This window comes from Oryza brachyantha, chromosome 6 (assembly GCF_000231095.2).
Source record: "Oryza brachyantha chromosome 6, ObraRS2, whole genome shotgun sequence".
Taxonomy (NCBI): Eukaryota; Viridiplantae; Streptophyta; class Magnoliopsida; order Poales; family Poaceae; genus Oryza; species Oryza brachyantha.
This window is the reverse complement of record NC_023168.2, coordinates 5,414,693-5,432,685: the sequence shown is the minus strand read 5'-3', so window position 1 is coordinate 5,432,685 and position 17,993 is coordinate 5,414,693. Positions and strand designations below refer to the sequence as shown.

Below are 17,993 nucleotides of genomic sequence, written 5' to 3'. Positions count from 1 at the left end.
TTGTCCTTATTCCCATCTCACGTCACATAAAAATTATCGTTTCAAAAACCAAAAAAAAATTAAGTGGTTTCTTTAAGAAAATTATTTATTTCCTCTAGGGTCAGTCATATGCAGCACATCATCAATTATATAAACGTGTTGCAGGTATATTGAAAGTAAAACTTCATGTTCAAAGTTGGTCTGAACTCTCGAGTAATAATTCTTCTTGTTGCTTCAAATGAAGAGTTACAACAGCAAAGGATTATAACAAGTTATGCATATACATGGTTCAAATTAGAAGGATGTGTTTCCTTTAAGAAAAGAGAGATCTTTAATTAGGTTCTAGTTAATATTTATGGACATCGAGCTACAGAAAATACGATATGGATGGTTTGCCCTGTAGGTATCAGCGGTGCAAACTTTATGAATGGCACATATTGTGTATATATCTTTGTGGGGACCTAAAAGTATTCATCTATCATTTTAGAAACAACAACAGTAGATAAATTGATAAGAATTATATGTATATATCTTTGTTTGAGAATACACATATTGTGTCAACCTAGACGTATGACCATCTCCATTTTTTTTAACAAAAGGAACAGTATTCGTGCAATGCTCCCTTTGGGGAAAAAAGAAAGAAAGAAAGAAAGAAAGAACTGGCCAAAAAGGTATTTCACAAGAGAACGGCATTGCAAATTAGATATATACTATGTCCTAAAAGGGGCCGTAACGTGGCTGGTTATATTTATCTTCTGTTTCTCCTTACGTTCAAGGCTAGAGCTCCACAAGCATGAGTCCATGTTGCACTATTGTTTTGTGTGACTCAGATGGTCAGGTGTATACCCACATCTTTTCATTTTTGATTACGCTGATAAGCCAAATTTTAAATTTTTAACCTTTAACTTGGTGTTTATTTTGAGGATTTTTTTATCGAAGTTTATTTTCCAGCCTTAACTTTTATTTCATCCTGGATACCCATATAAAAGTTTTATTCACAACTTATTTTTCGTTTGTAAATATGCCGTGAAAAAACAAATGACCACCCCCTATAGTACTTAAGAACTAGAAGCAGCATTTTGTCCTTTTGCCTTTTTGCTACATCATAGATGAATACTTTTAGGTCCCCAGTAATTTTTGGCCTTTTCCCTCTTTGTTCAAATTTTGTGGAATTTCGGTCCTCGGAATGTTTATGCGTTACGAAATAGTGAACCCTGATGATGCCTGGTTTAAACAAGAAAGCGATGGATGTGGTCATTTTAGCCTCAGTTGTCTAGACAACAAGTACCACTTTGGCTTACTTCTCCGTTGCCTTGCGCCTTTTACAGCAATCACACTCAGAGCACTATGTATGCAAGTAGGCAGTTCACTGAATGCACAAGAATACGAGCATTTTAAGAAAACAAAGCTCAAATTAACGGTGTAGGCAAAAAAGCTCCCAAACATCGATCAATATGCTGTTTCGACAAATTTTGTTTTGCGAACACGCAAAAAGCTTCCTGCATCAATATGCTCTCTCTGTTAGTAGTATTTTTATTTGACGTTGTTGACTTTTTGGTCTATCGTTCATCTTATTAAAAAGTATTTAATTATTTAAAAAAATAATTATTTTATTATGATTTGATTTATTACTGACAAAACTTAAATAATGACTTATAATTTTGTATATTTGTAAAAAAAATAAGACAAATCGGTCAAACATGATCCAGACCTCAATAGTGTCAATAAAAATACGAAGAGATGTTTCCACGATAGCCTGAGTAGAACAAAGTTCAAACATTGCTTGTTTAATATATATGATCTGTATTCACCTTAAAAGTTATTGGTGTTTCTGTACTAGCAGGCTACTGCAGGCATGCATCCTCAGAGCATCCTAACAGCTCTTCTATCCCATCCTCTATCGTAAAATAGAGGATGAAGGGTAAAAGTGCAGCTTCAACAGAAAATTTATCACATCCTTTATTTTTAGATGTTATCTATATCAGGAGAGAAAAACTCTCTCTATATTTAGATGTCTTCTCTTCATCCTTCAAAGAGATATAAAGTATATCATATATGGATGATCTGCTGGAGTATAAAGAGATACGAAGGATAAAACTGTTTTAGATGATCATCTAAATGAAGATATGGATGACCAAATTTAGATGAACCGTTGAGAATGCTCTCAGCCTTTTGCCTCTCATGTGGAGATGCCACCATGTTATGGTATGCATCGACAATGTGGACATATCTCCCTGAGAGAACAAAAAATATATATATGCTCTCTTTGTTACTAGTATTTTTATTTGACATTGTTGCCTTTTAGGTTTATCATTAGTCTTATAAAAATTATATAATTATTAATTATGTTGTTATGATTTGATTTATTACTAACAGAACTTGAAGAATGACTTATAATTTTGTATATTTGTAAAAAAAAAAAAGACGATCGGTCAAACGTGATCCAAAACTCAATTGGGTCAAATAAAAAAACGGAGAGATGTTTCCATGATAGCCTGAGTAGAACAAAGTTCAAACATGATTTGTTTAATACATATGTTATGTATTCACCTTAAAAGTTATGGGTGTTTCTGCACTAGCTAGCAGGCTACCTGCAGGCATGCATCCTCAACCTTTTGCCTCTCATGTGGAGATGCCACCATGGTATGGAATGCATCCACAATGTGGACATATCTCCCTGAGAGATTAAATAAAAAAAGAAAGAAAAAGAAGGCATTTGCATGTATTCCTTAAAAAGGTCAGGAGAGCTAGTGAGCGATTTGGGTGTTGTTTGTGGTGGATTCCACTTCATGGCTGTACAAACTCCGGAGCTCAGTATCTCGATGGCTCTCGTATTGGCCTGCATCTCGCCCAGTGCGCGATGTGTAATCATGCATGCCGCCGCCAAGAAAGGTAGCGGGAGGCGTCCCGGTTCATCGCCATCGACGGCGACGACGACGACGACGACGACCTCTATAAGTACGTGAACAAGAACAAGAAGAGGAAGCCAAGGGCGAGACGGATCGGCCGGTCATGTCGTCGGGGAAGAAGACTCCGACGACGGAGGCGACGGCGGTGGCGGCGAGGCTGAGCAGGCCATGCGTCCTCATCATAGGTAATGCGTGCGAGCGAGCTTGATCTTGAGATATCCATGGCGGGCGTGATGGAGCAGCTAGGCATGTGCGCGTGCAGTGGTGGCGAGCGTGGAGAGGTTCGCGTACAAGGGGGTGGCGTCCAACCTGGTGACGTACCTCACCGACGTGGTGGAGATGAGCACGTCGGCGGCGGCGAGGAGCGTCAGCACGTGGAGCGGCGTCACCTCCATGCTGCCGCTCGCCAGCGCCGTCGTCGCCGACTCCTACTGGGACCGCTACTCCACCATCACCGCCTCCTCCCTGCTCTACGTCGTCGTAAGCTAATCCACTCTTCATCTCCTCCTCCTCCTCCTCCTCTGATTGATTGATTGATTCATCATTCATGCTGCCATTAAACATGAGCCTTCCGATTGGTCATCTCGGTTTTCTAGCTGTTTCAGTTAGCCGAGAAGCTTGGCAATTATGAATTAAGAATCACTCTGTCCATTTCTGCGTTTCTGCACCTTGTAGCTGTCCAAAACTCGGAATGGACAGACTGGTTCTTAATTCTGTAGCTCTAGCCTGAATTTTTTTTTCAAGAAAAGGTTCTAGTCAAGAAACTTTATTTTTTTTTATATGGAGATCAGACAAGTGCAGTATATGTGGTGTTTAATTATTGGACCAAGAGACAAAATTACTTCAGGACAAGAGCTATTGCAAATGCAGACAGTTGCTGTTGTTTCCGATGGTTCAGGGATTAGGACAGAGACAACAGGTTTAAAAAAAAACCATTTCAATAGTAACAACCAACACCATGACATATTTTTTTTCCTAAAAATAAAAGAAACTCAATCCAATCCATTCATAAGAACTTAAAACATCTCCTGATATTTAGCATCTTAATTAGTAGTTTAGTGCTCCAACATCACAATGACTGTTTCATCACCAGGGGCTAATAGGGCTCACACTGTGGGCACTGCTGCACACGCGGATGCCATGCTCGACGCTCTTCTTCCCGCTCTACCTCATCTCCGTCGGCCAAGGCGGCTACAACCCTTCGCTGCAAGCCTTCGGCGCCGACCAGCTCGACATCGGCGACGACGACGACGACGGCGACGGCGGCACGACGGCGGCGGCAGCAACCGAAGAGCAGAGGAGCAAGGTGAAGAGCCTCTTCTTCCAGTGGTGGTACTTCGGCATCTGCAGCGGCAGCCTGCTGGGGAACTCCACCATGTCGTACGTGCAGGACACCGTCGGCTGGGGCCTCGGCTTCGCCATCCCCTCCGCCGCCATGGCCGTGTCCGTCGCCGCCTTCTTCTGCTGCGCGCCGCTGTACAAGAAGCAGAGGCAGCCGACGAGGGTTGCTCATAAGCCATGCCGTGGTGGTGGTAGTGGTGTCTTCGGAGCTCTGAGATCGCTTCTCGCGAATGTCGCTGCAAGAAAGATCACGCTGCCCTCCCGAGACGAAGACGACACTGACGACATCGTCTTGAGCGAGCTAGAGTAAGCTCTGAGATCGAGTTCATGTCGACGAGGTTGCATGGAAAACTATGGACGGATAAAATGTGGGGTTTTGGAGTACAGGTTGCAGGAGAAGCCATTGACGAAGGTGGAGTTGGCTGATGAGAAACGCGAGGAGGAGGTGGCCATGGGCGAGGCTGCACCGAGCGTGGCCAAGATCATACTCAGGCTGCTCCCAATCTGGGCGATGATGCTCATGTTCGCCGTGATCTTCCAGCAGCCGATGACGTTCTTCACCAGGCAGGGGATGGCGATGGACCACCGCGTCGCGGGCGGCGCCTTCGTGATCCCGCCGGCGATGCTGCAGAGCTCCATCACCGTCTCGATCATCCTGCTCATGCCGCTCTACGACCGGATGGTGGTGCCGCTGGCGGGCCTGGTCACCGGCGACGGGAAGGGGGTCACCGTGCTCCAGCGGATCGGCGTCGGCATGGTGCTCTCCATCGTCGCCATGGCGGTCGCGGCGCTCGTGGAGGCGCGGCGGCTCCGCGCCGCGGCGGCCGGCGCCAGCCTGAGCATAGCCTGGCTCCTCCCGCAGTACGTCCTGCTCGGCGTCTCCGACGTGTTCGCCGTGGTGGGCATGCAGGAGTTCTTCTACACCCAGGTGCCCGGCGCCATGAGGACCGTCGGCATCGCGCTCTACCTCAGCGTCTTCGGCGTCGGGAGCTTCCTCGGCGCGTTCCTCATCACCGCCATCGAGATGGCCACGGCGACGGCCGCCGGCGGCCACGGCTGGTTCTCCGACGACCCTCGGGAGGCGCACCTGGACAGGTACTACTGGTTCTTGGCGCTCCTCAGCTGCGTCAGCTTCGTCGTCTTCGTGCACCTGTGCAAGTACTACTGATCTTGCCGCCATGGCGCCATGGATGCATCAGTTAGAGGTAGGATTTTAGCAGTGCAGTGCCGAGGCCTGATTGCTTGAACGATCTGGCCATTGTTGCTGTTTGTTCGTCTGCAGATTACAAACTTTTTAGTTCAGGTGATGTCCATGTTTTCAGAGCTTTTTTTTTTTTCAGAGAGAGCTTGTAAATTGGTGTACTGCTGCTCGACTCTGTAGAACTACAGATTGTTTGTGCATTTAGCCTTCTCTCCGTGAGTACTTGGTCATGGAATTTGAAGCGGAGGTTTTCACATAATGGAAATCTGGATGCGGATCATAGTTTCATAAGTAATTTATACTTTGTAGAGAGAGAGAGAAATGACAAATCGTAATGAATTCAAATGTTTCGTGTGAAACATGTGGCATAGAGCCATGGACTCTGTTCTGAACAGTAAACAATATCATCCAACATGGCCATCCAGTTGTATTACTAAAACGAGCAACTTTACCGTCATTAAGAAAGTAATGTGAAGTATATGTAAAATTTTGTGCCTCAAATTAATTTGTATTAGAAGGTATTAAAATTTTAATTATCAAGAATACTTTCTCAATAATTGTAACATTACCCTACTACTATGATATATTTAGAAATTTTATAGTTCTTTAATGTACTTGCTCCATTCCATATTACAATACTTTCTAGGTCTGTCTAGATTCATTATGTATAGATGTATATGTTCTGTATATATATGTAGATTTATTATCATATATATATATAAATCTAGGTAAAACCAGAAGGTCTTATAACGTAGAACGAAGGGAATAATAAATTTCATGAAACGTACTAGTGGTCTTGGGGTGTCGATAACATAGGACTCCAATTATTAGAATTTGTTCTAAGGAACCACATGTTTTGTGGCAAAATTTTCCACAAAACCTCATATTTATGCAAAATACTTATATTTCACCATAATACAGTATTGACAAGCATATACTCACGTAAAAAGGCTGAAAATATACACGCATATACCATTTGGTATGTTTCCTTCCTAACTCCCTCGGTTCATGATGGGAAAAGATTAAGATGCAAAACTTGGTAACACAAATTACATAAACCCAAACTATGTAATTAGCAACCGATATTCGTTTACAAACTAACCAATGTTAAAAAATTCAACATATTCTTTATAAGTATATTATATATAAGTGCAATATCCAAACAAATGATTTAGGTATGGATGTTTGGTTTTGCGAAACATTTTGCCTTAAAACCTATGGCTACTTGAAACATAATGCAAAAAATAGGGCTTCATTTTTACGATCACCTTAAGACTGTGGTTTTGTGAAATTTACTCTTCTTTAATATATATGCGTAGGTCTCAAATACTCTCTTGGAATTTTTTTTATGTCGTTAACTGTTTAATCTAAGTCGGATCATTCATCTTATTTAAAGTTTTTATATAATTATAATGTTGTGAGTTATTTTACCATCAAATGTGTATTTTGAGTGTGATTTATAATTTTGTATTTTTACTAAAGTTTTGAAAAAACTAGCAATGCAAAATAAAAAATAAACGAAGAGAGTATATCATTATAACGTATGACACTTCCGGTATCTTTTCACATACCAAAGTCGAAGTTAATAAAAAAAAACTAAAAAAAAAGACAAACAGAAACAAACCTCGTTTATATCTAGATACATGAGAAAGAAGAGAACATAATCAAACTAAATATATATATCTACACACGAGATGAACAAAGCAAACGAATCAATCAACACTGGTCGATCCGTCCAGCCGACCTCTGCAAGTGCAAGAGCATCGATCTGATCTCGAACACTAAGACGGACGGACGAACGATCAGTAGCCGGCGATCTCGGAGCTCCGCTGCTCCCCTTGCGCCTTCTTGCCGCCGCCGCCGCCGGCCTTCTTGTGCTGGTACTTGTCCTTGATCCACTGGAACCCATGCGCCGTCCCCTCCTTCACCTTCCTCAGCCCGCTCGCCGCCGCCGCCTTCGTCTTCTCCACGCCGCCGCCGCTCTTCTTCCCTCCGCCGCTCCTCTTCCCAGACGACGACGACGGCGCCGGGGCCGGGTCGCTGCCGTAGTCCCACTGGTCCGCCCACGACGTCCCGTACGAGCTGCTCATCTCGCCGCGCGCGATCGATCGATCGATTAAACAAACTCTGTCGTGTAAGGTAAGGTAGGCTAGATGCAAAGCTCGGCCGGTGGCGTGGTGTTTTTATAGGCAGCTCGATCAGCTAGCGCCGGTGGGCGGTGGCGATGAGGTCGACGTTGCGGTCATGGACAGCTAACAAGGAAATTTGATTCTTGGTTTCTTGGCGAGGAGGAGCTAGCGATGCTCGTGGTCATGGATGATGCGCGTTTCTGGAATGTCGTGTGAATGACTTTTGGCGGCGGCTGACTGGGCGACGGGGGCAAACGCTGACTTTGCGCGTGAAGGGAGGAAAGGCGGGAAGGTTCCGGGATGGGTGAGGCCGACGAGTGGGGTCCCGAAGGGATCGCTGGAAGGTGGTCGAATTTTTTGAATTTTGAATTTTATTTATTAAATAATTTACAAATTTATTTTTTATATTTTAAAAAATCACAAAACTAACCCGCTGCCGTCCTCTAGGAGACGAAAAGGTGACGTGGCAAACGGCCACTCGGTCACGAGCCACGGCCGTAAACGGCGACACGGCGAATTTTGCATTTAAGCTCTTTCCGCCCTTTGTAAGGAAGGCAAGGGCCTAAATGCAAATTTGCCGCGCTGCCCAGGAATTCTATAATTGAACCGAGAATTTTTCGATTGAACCACGATTTGATCCATATATGTATATCGTATGTAATTGATTAATCACGATAACTAGCTTAGCTCAGTGGTCACCGTTTCACTCTTTCGTTTAGAAGACCAATGGTCGAATCAGGAGAGGAGAAGAATGACCACTGAGCTAAGTCCTACTCCTAGATAGGAGAGCAGTATTAATTAGAAAACTTCATACATCATAGATATATGTATCAAACCATGGTTAAATCGTAAAATTTTCAGACGGCGTGGCAAATTTTGCACTTAGGTCCTTGCCGCCTTTACAGAGGGCGGAAAGAGCCTAAAAGCAAAATTCACCGTGTCATTGTTTACGGCCGTTGCTCGTGACGGAGTGGCCGTTTGTCACGTCACCTTTCCGTCCCCTTAGAGGACGGCAGGAGGTTAGTTTTATGATTTTTTAAAATACAAAATTAAATGGGTAAATTATTTAATAAATGAAATTCAAAATTCAAAACCATCGAAGGTGGTCCACTTGCCAGTGAGGACGGGTTGGGCCGACACGAGGCGAAGAGGATTGACGAATTGTTTAATTGGTTCTTTCTTTACCTAAGAAGGTAGAGGTGGAAATGAAAAGGGAGAACCATCTTAATTGAGGATACTATTTATAATTTTTATATTCTTTATGTTATCATGAAATTAAATTAGTAATAAATACCACTAAATATTATTAATTTATATTTATATTTAATATTACAATTTTAGATGTCGCTTAGAAACCAGACTCGTGAAAGATATGATATGATTTTAAAAAAAAAATTTACTTATTTATCATACCATTTTCTGTACTATCTGTCAAGTTATTTAATTTTATAAGCATATCCCTTAATTTTATAGAAATTGTTCTAATCAGAGGACGGTAAAGCTGCTTGTAATTGGCGTACGTAGAGGATGATAAACCAGAGGGATGGGTTGTTTAATTTTTAATTGGTCGCACGCTTCTTTTGATTCCTTCCGGTTTCAGATGTGGGGGCGGGGCGAAGGAGAGTTGCGGCGGAACCACTGTAGCAGCATCTCTGCTGTCGAGTCGCTGACCGGCCTTTTTTTTTTCCCTTTGTCTAGATTATTTTTTTGTTCGTGCACAATAGATGGCCCTAGAAATAAGAGAGCTAACGAACACGTGGGAAAATGCCAAAGTAAAAAAAAAAAGAAATGGAGAAACATGCCTTGTTCTCTTCACCGGCGATAAACAGCTATCGTTTTTTTTTTATCTCTCACGTGTGTGTACATATACACACACATTACAGATATATATACATATGTATCTGTAGTTTGGGACTCACTGATAAAAAAAAATGATAAGGTGGGTCATTTTCTCCCTTGTACTCATTTTTTCACATACGTCTCATGAACCAATAAACGTTATATTTTAAAAAATATCTATAAAAAAGTTGCTTAAAAATCATGTTAATTTATTTTTCATCTTTTAGCTAATACTTAATTAACATACGCTATTCAACCCTCCTATTTTCTGCGTTGAGGGAGAGGTTACCAACCCTCTCTCCAACAAAACCACCTAAGATGGAAGTTGCACCGGTGTATATGTAAAAGCCTAGTTATGGAAACTTGAACATAAAAGGTGATACAGTATGTGATGGTTTCATTCACGCAAGCTTGTCGACAGAGTTTCTTTATAAAGTCACCGGAGAGGAGAGATTCACCTAAATCTTATTTTTGATTGCTTGTTAAAGGTAGTGTTGGTGAACGAGAGCCAAGAGCAGAAGCCTGAGCTAGCCCCTTTTGTGTTTGGCATAGGTGTACAGCGTGTAATGAACCTATCTAATAAATACGATTAGATTAAGAGTCGAGGGCAAGCACCAGAGTTTAAATAGGTTCGGACCGCTACGAAGAGTAACTCCCTTCTCGTGTGCTCTTGAAGCCTCTCCTCTCTCAGTCAAGGTCCTCCTCTTATATGATCTTTAAGGATACCCACATCCCAAGAGAAAATAACTATGGAGAAAACAATTACAATCTCCAAAAGGTGTTAATTATGGCCTATGTTGCCCGTAGTAGGGAATAGATGTGGGATAAAACGTCCCTCAGCAAGGGCCCCATTAGACATAACCTAGTATATAGGTTACTTATGGTTCTACCACCCTCACTCGTACAAAAGCGGTATCTATCTTATCAAATGTCTCTTGTCAATCCTAAGTATTATCTATATTGTTCTCCTGACAATGCATGCCAATGAGTGTTGTTTGAGTCTAGGGTTGTTTGATTCATCGACACAATTTGTCTCACCGTGCCACAACTCAAGTTAGACATATTTGATCGAGTTAGGTGTCCGTTTGTTTTGTGCACACTTATGATAATATTCTTCTATTATTGTAAGGGCCTTGGATGTCATTGACTTATAAAAAAGTGTGACGATTTTATACTATTCGAACTAAAGTGAGGCAAGTTAATCTGTACTATTCTAACGATGGTGCAACCTGCAATTAATAATTAACTACCAAATGCTTGTACGTCGATACGGGTGAAGGCACACGACAAATGTGCATATTAACATGTTCTCTAGACCAGCGTCGGTGGATTTTATCTAGTCAAAAGATTGTATTAGTATAGAGGTTTGCTGAAAACATCAATTAATACATATTGATTAGACAGGCTAGGTGGTGTGTGTGGTCATTGGTTAGGCTTTAACCAGCTATCCATGCTGCATCCAAATCAGACACCAGTTTGCATGCAGTGCCAAATCACATGCTTAATTTGAGAGAAATTTTTCGGTCCTTAAGGCAGTACCAAGTATTAAATCATAGCCGGTGTCGATCTTTTGCTTTGATTGAAACTAGTTCTCGGATGGACACTAGAATCAGCCACTGATTTTGAAGATTATATTCTTGTAGTTTAAGAAAGATGAGGACTACGCACTTGTAAGCCGTTTGGAGAAACTTATAACGTTTGTACATAGTCTAATAAATCATATATGGAATGTCATTTAAGTTAGTATAGTATATAGTTTTTTTAATCAAGCTATAATTTATAACTGTTCACTCTATAACCTATGTAATAATTGATCATATATTTTTTGTGATTCCATACTATAATGCAATTTTGTAAATGCGCCGTAACACACCACCAACATCTCGTTGCAACATGTTTGGATGTTATCAAGTACACTCACTAGGGCGTATCAGCGTATGTACTCTAAAGTTGGTGTCGAGTAAAACTAAAGTTTACAATTTTAATCATAGGGGTGATTGTTAAAAAAACCAAACGATATATTTGCAAATAAAAAATAATTTATAAATAAAACTTTTATATACATGTTCTTATCGATCTAAAAGTTAAAACTAAAAATAAATTTAATGAGAAAACACAAAATCTGCTATAAATTTAAAATTTAAATTAATTATAAGCATAAGCGAAAAGATAAAACCGCTAATATACAATATATGCAGATCGAGCCGATCAGTTAGCACATATGTCAACCGGGGCAGGGGGGCTTTTAACTTTTTGTCACTCTTACGGATTTTCATAACAGAATTGTTACTAGACCCACCTGTAATAGACTCATGAGAGTCCACATGTCATAGACAACGAGTGGCAAATTTATTCTGTTTTGATCGCTCGTAAGAGTGGCAAAAAGTTAAATTTCTCCCAAGGCGGGTGCAGGCCGGCCGGCGTCAAGCGCGCCGGCTGTCGGAGCAACACCCGATGGAAAGCGTGCCAATCAGCTAAGCTCAACACAAGGGATGGAATCGGAATCTCACGAATAAACAACTCACAACAGCACAGCCTGGATTTGCATGTCGTTTCATGTGGATCCATCCCAATTCTCTCATCTTCTTCTCCATCTACCAATATTCAACAAGCGAACAGATTTTGCTAAGATTTGATGCTACAATTAATCCATTTTTATCTACACAGAAAAAATCAACCAACCATTCGCAAACTAAAAAGAAAAGAATAATTAAACTGACAAAGCCAAAAAAAATTAAAAAAAATACTCTGCCAATTGACCAACCAAAGCGATGGAAATGGTCACTGGAAATGGTGCCTACAACAACGCCAGGGAGAACCCGATGGCCACGCCTGCCGCGCCGTCGACCAGGCCCCGCCACGGCCGCGAGAGCTCGCCGGCGCCGGCGGTGTCCATCTCCCGGCTGCTCGTCGACGGCGGCGTGACGCCCTTGAAGTTGGGGTTGTTGCCGTACAGGCCCTGGATGCCGGCGACGTCGTCGGAGGCCAGGTTCACCTTCTTGGTGCGCGACGTGAGCGTCGGGAACATGATGGAGTCCGCCGCCGACGAGTGGCCGAGGCCGAGGATGTGGCCGATCTCGTGCACCGCCACGGACTCGAGGTCGACGGCGGCGTTCGAGGACGCCCGCGTCACGTCGCCGCCGGCCACCCACGCCTCCGAGGCGTCCAGGTGGAGGCGCCCGTTGGTCGGCGAGAACGCGTGCGCCAGCGTGCCGAGCGGCCCGTCGAACGCCTCGCCGTCGCCGTGGTCGCCGGCGTAGAACCCGATGGTGATCTCCGCGTCGGACGCCGACGCGGTCTCCGTGAAGTTGAGCATCGTCGCCGCCGACCACTGCGCGAACGCGCTCGCGAACACCCTGCTCAGCGTCGCCCGGTCGATGGTCGTCTGGGAGGTCGCCGTGATCGCGTACCTGAGCGTCGTCTTCGACCGCGGCCACCTCGGCGAGCCTTGGAAATACGAGTACAGCCCGCGGCCGCGGACGGCGCCGGACGAGTTGCCCATGGTGGACACGCCGTTGACGACGTCAGCGACGCCGCACCGTGGCGCCATCATCTGGGCGACGGTCGGCGCGTCCAGCTCGCCGGTGACGTCGAGGCCGAAGTTCCCCTGGTACACCTTGATCGCCATCTCCATGTCGGCGTCAAACAAGTCGTTGAACCGAGCCGACGGCGACGGCGACGACGACGAGTTCGGGTACGAGAGGTAGCCGAAGTGCCAGAGGTAGTTCTTGAGCTTGCCAAGGCCAGCCCTCTCGTCGCCGAAGTGACACCCGGAGAGGTTCTTGAACGCCGACCATGGGTTGTTGAACGGGGCCTTGATGTCCGGGAGACCGGCCGGCAAGGCGGACACCGGCGAGACCACGACGAGCACCGTCGTCGCCGCCGCGACGGCGAGGAGGACGACGAGAGGAGAGGTGATGGTTGCCATTGGAGCTATCAGCAAGGCAACAACAAGGGTGTGAAGGGCAATGGCAATCGATCAGATTTTTGTTAATTTATAGCTTGACGAGTCCAAACTCCAAAGAAAACTGACTACCAAGTCGTCATCCAACCCATGCAACACGGTAGCCGCGTGCGTAAAGCCGGCTAAGATCGGCTGCGTTCTAATTATTTTATTAGGACAATGGCAAATTTGTCACCGGATTGAAACATTAGTACAAAACTACTACTATAAAATTGTAAAAATACAATTAAAACCATCGTTCTAATGACATCCTTGCAATTAAAAAAAACAGTGATAAATTCACAAAAGCTCCATATTTATTTGTTTTTGCTTGAGCTTACCAGACTACTTTATTTTAAAAAAAATCTATATAAGAAGTTTATTATCTTATCATTTTAAAATATTTTTTTTACTTTATAGTATTTAATTATATTATTTATAATATTAAATAGCTATCAAAAACTTAGATAAGTTTGCTCTTTCATTTACAAAAAGAACCCTGCCGATGTGAAGGTCGGAATTAGTCTCGTGTTTGGTGATTATTTGTACCAATTTTGTAGGGTTTGGTTTGGTCAAGGTCAGAATTAGTCTCGTGTGTTTTGTTGCAATCGACGTGAAGGTGACGGCCATGTGCACAATGGCGTATTCATGGAAGGCCAGAAGGAAGGTTCATTCTACTTGGGTTACATATATAAAGCTTCAGCCTTCATTTTGGTTTTGGTAGGTTAGTGCACGCAAAAGTGAAGGGTTTAATATTGCAATGATAATGTCCATGTGTATGTACCTGTTCAAATGTTTTAAGTAGTATAATTTTATAGGGGCATTTGCAAATTTGCCACTGATTTTTTCTAAATGGTAAGGATGCCACTCGAATGACAGTTTTAGTGGTATTTTTATAATTTTTCTAGTGGCAGTTTTGCAATAACATTTTAAACCAGTAGCAAATTTGTAACTGTCCCAATTTTATATTGTGTTAATCTCGAACAAAGAGAAAAACTTGTTTCAGCTGTATTTCAACTTTCAACCAACAAGAAACATGTTGACAGGGTCGTGGAGTATAACAACGAATTTCATAATAACAAATTTGAGCCGTAGCAGATGAAAACTTGGCTCTATCATACTGTTCTAATAGTCTACGTTTCCTCCACACTTCGTTCTACATCCATTCAAGACAACATATATTTCTTTTGTTGTTCACAAGATACCGAGATATTCAATGAAAAAGGATGTAATACCAAGGAGTTCAAGCTATTTTTCTACTGCAACATTTACAATTATTTGTTACAGTGACAATCCTAACAATTATTACACTTAAAAAAAATCAACAGAGGGTCTGTCAGTCTAATTCAGTTAAGTACAGTACAAGTTGCATCAGAAAAATAACTGATGTCGGGATGGTGGGATAATGATAATCCTTTCATGCTTCATGAACAACCCTCTTCCAGCCGATGTCATTCGGGTGAGGCCAACCACAGATTTCAGCATTTGGCTATTGTAATTTGTAAGTCTACAGCAATGTGAACACGCTTCTTACAATGGCATCTTGGAAGGAGTACCTGGATAGCACCAGCTGCATCTTTCAGCTTTCAGCAATTATAAATTTATCAAATGATTGCATCTTAGGAGTACCTGGATGCCGTGGATATTTCTTTGGCGTAATGCGCTCCTTTAAGTACACAACAGCTGTTCGCTGACCATGAGGTCCCACAGATTCAACTGCGAATGGATATAGGGTTAAGAAGTTGGGAGTCTATGATTATGACAATACTCATGAATCAGTAAAGCAACCAGGTCAAAGAAAGCATCCACCTTCGGTAAACATGGATACATATATTACTAGTTTACCATTTATCAATTAGCAGAGGGACAGAGGGATCAAGTCAACAATTATGTCTGCTCTCCAAACAATATGGATATTGTAGTCCACATTTTTTTAGTAATAACAAATAAAGATCTTTCGAGAGTTGTTATCCGAATATCATGCAGGATGGGAAAATGTGTGCCTTTAACAATAATAATAACCAGATAGCATAACATACCATCACATACTTCAAGCATAGAGGCGCCCAATTTATGTACTGCACTTTTAGCACCTTTTATTTCTTCCTGACCAAACAAAAGACAAAAATAAAGTAGCATTACTTATAAATAGTATGGTATTATTGGAATGCACAATAACTTACCAATACCCAAAATACTTACATGGGGATTGTGTCCTTTTGCGGCTATAAATAAACCATCAACACGAACCAATGGGAGACAGTACTCAGCTACAAGGAGAATACTAGGCTAGGCTTAATTTCTATAAGTGAACTCATAAAAGAAAAGTATTTAAGGGTTAATTACCTAAAACTTTCAGTTCTGCAACTGCTCTTGCAACTGCTACATCAAATGCCTCCCGGAAATCAGGACTTTGGCCAACATTCTGTCCTATAAGGCAATGTTAAGTGGTCAAAATATAGAAGAGACATCGACACATCATAGCACTAGAATGGGGGTTCATGGATGATATGGTAATGGTTAAGAATGTGTTCAGCACCAAATCACATTCACCATGAAGCACAGCATGTTTCCTGTTTGAGAAATTTCAATGACACCCCTTTTTATACCAAAAAAAGGGGGGGAATCCCCTACGTCCATGATGTCCATTTGTCATTAATTTGGTAGATTACCATTAAAATTATATTAGAAGCAAAACTTTTCCACAATGCAACCAAATACACAATTTGATGTTAAATCATCATAATTCGATGCAACGTATTTTGCGCAAACAAAGCTGTTACCTCAGCACGGTCACACACCACATCCACATTCGACAACCCCATGACCTCAACAGCATGCTCCAAGAACGTGCACCGCTTCCGCATCGACTCCAACAGCGTAAATTTCCAGCCTGAAAACAAACGGAATCCGCATTGCAACAGCTTAATCATCAAAGGTGAAAACATCGTCGTCTCTATCAATCCATCAATCCGGGAAGAAACGCAATCGCTTTACTTGGGCGTGCAACGGCGAGGATGAGACCGGGAAGCCCCGCACCGGAGCCGACATCGATGAGACGCATCCCGTCCGCATCGCTGCCGCCGGAGGCGCAACGAGCTCGGTACGCGCGTTCGAGCGGGGGCAGCACGGCGAGGGAGTCGGCCACGTGGCGCGTCATCACCTCGTCCTCGCCGGTGACGGCGGTGAGGTTCATCCTCTGAACACCGACCAAATGGCCGCGTAAGCTGCTGGGGGTGGGTTCACCGGCGACTGAAAAGCGAGCGGCCGAAGGGTTTCAAGAGGGGGACCTGATTCCAGTCGAGGAGAGCGTCCACGTAGAGGGCAACCTGGCGCTGCTGCGACGGCGAGAGGTTGGCGGCGGAGGAGGAGGCGGCGGGGTTGGCCCGTGCGGCGGCGGTTGTGTGGGTCCTTGGGTGGAGGATTGAGGTCCGGACCTGGTTGTGGGGGCGGCCGAGGAAGAGGCGAGGGAGGAGGAAGCGGCGGGTGGCGGCGGCAGCGGCGGCGGCGGTGCTGCAGAAGCAGAGGGACATCTCTCCCGCGCGGCGGCGGCGGCGGCGGGGGATGGGATTGGGGTTGTTTGGGTCAGGTAGTGACGTGTCAAGGAGCTGCCTTTTTGTTGGCCTTTGCGTCAACCGAATACCACCTCCATATTTTGGTCGTTGCTCGTTAAGCCAAAATTTAAAATTTTAAAAATTAACTTTAAGGTTTTTATTATAATTTATTTTTTAGTTTTGTATATGTATATAAAAGTTTTATTTATAAATTATTTTTTATTTATGAATATATCGTCTGACTTTTTCTTTCAAAACTTAAATGATCACCTCCTATATTTTGTCACCTTTGTAAAATAATTAGATAAAACGTATGGGATGGAGGCACTAACAAAATTTGTGGTAGAGCTAGAAGATAATCAACAGATTGAATTGAACAGATTGAATCCAAGTTGTTCGCCATAGTTTTAACATAAATTTTATTATAAATCAGATTTGACAAATGATGAGACCTCAAGTTAGGATTTACTATGTTTATAATTTAAACAGTTTGGCTGTATCGTCATATCAAGCGGTATATTAAGATTTACGAAGCTGCTATCATGGCTATGAGATGGTTGAGGCTGTCAATGGCTAGTGCCTAACCATAAGTCCATAATGTAGGTGCTTAACATGTAAACGAACTTTTTCATAATATACCTGTGCATTAGGGTACAACGTCTGTCTTTAAACCGTCTGTATATTACGAAATTTGTAAAAAAACCCCACTTCATCTAACAAACGACCACATTGTCTTTTCGCGAAGAGACGGTAGGGGTGCGTGCTACAATGCCAAACCGACACCACTAGCACTGTGTTGTACGCTGCGTCTCGTCTATTCGCTGGTACTATTGATTACCTTGATTTATGTGTCAAAGAATAAATTAAATGTTTTACAGACAAACAAATAGACAAGTCATTGTACAAGCTGTCTATTTAACTGTCTGTGTGTGTCAAATAGACAATAATCATTTATACTATTGTACTTGCCCTTATTCATTTTATTTATCATTGAAATAATATTTCTTGGGATCTGCATATACGTTCTTGTTAGCATTTTCTTGATTCCAAACAAATAATATATCATTGTTTAAGTATATAAAAACCCACCTTTATAAG

General features: G+C 42.8%; 4 protein-coding genes across 4 annotated transcripts; 1 reads left to right on the top strand and 3 right to left on the bottom strand.

Annotated features, from left to right (window-relative positions):
• Nucleotides 1-2,555: 2,555 nt before the first annotated feature.
• On the top strand, nucleotides 2,556-5,918 carry LOC102714565 (protein NRT1/ PTR FAMILY 5.8). The gene is made up of 4 exons (XM_006656770.3): nucleotides 2,556-3,073; nucleotides 3,151-3,368; nucleotides 3,982-4,535; nucleotides 4,617-5,918. The coding sequence occupies exons 1-4, from the start codon at nucleotides 2,992-2,994 to the stop codon at nucleotides 5,395-5,397; spliced, it is 1,635 nt and encodes a 544-aa protein (XP_006656833.2). The 5' UTR covers nucleotides 2,556-2,991; the 3' UTR covers nucleotides 5,398-5,918.
• A 1,042-nt stretch (nucleotides 5,919-6,960) lies between these two features.
• Nucleotides 6,961-7,699, bottom strand: LOC102706011. The gene has a single exon (XM_006655894.2). The coding sequence runs from the start codon at nucleotides 7,518-7,520 to the stop codon at nucleotides 7,233-7,235; it is 288 nt and encodes a 95-aa protein (XP_006655957.1). The 5' UTR covers nucleotides 7,521-7,699; the 3' UTR covers nucleotides 6,961-7,232.
• A 4,253-nt stretch (nucleotides 7,700-11,952) lies between these two features.
• Nucleotides 11,953-13,346, bottom strand: LOC102714298 (metalloendoproteinase 2-MMP-like). Its single transcript, XM_040525482.1, has one exon. The coding sequence runs from the start codon at nucleotides 13,324-13,326 to the stop codon at nucleotides 12,196-12,198; it is 1,131 nt and encodes a 376-aa protein (XP_040381416.1). The 5' UTR covers nucleotides 13,327-13,346; the 3' UTR covers nucleotides 11,953-12,195.
• Nucleotides 13,347-14,457: 1,111 nt separating this feature from the next.
• Nucleotides 14,458-16,916, bottom strand: LOC102714021 (ribosomal RNA small subunit methyltransferase G). The gene is made up of 8 exons (XM_015838040.2): nucleotides 16,632-16,916; nucleotides 16,339-16,540; nucleotides 16,125-16,234; nucleotides 15,688-15,766; nucleotides 15,544-15,611; nucleotides 15,381-15,447; nucleotides 14,971-15,057; nucleotides 14,458-14,897 (listed from the first exon to the last, which is right to left on the bottom strand). Exons 1-8 carry the CDS (start codon nucleotides 16,872-16,874, stop codon nucleotides 14,872-14,874), a joined length of 882 nt encoding a protein of 293 aa, XP_015693526.2. The 5' UTR covers nucleotides 16,875-16,916; the 3' UTR covers nucleotides 14,458-14,871.
• Nucleotides 16,917-17,993: the final 1,077 nt, after the last annotated feature.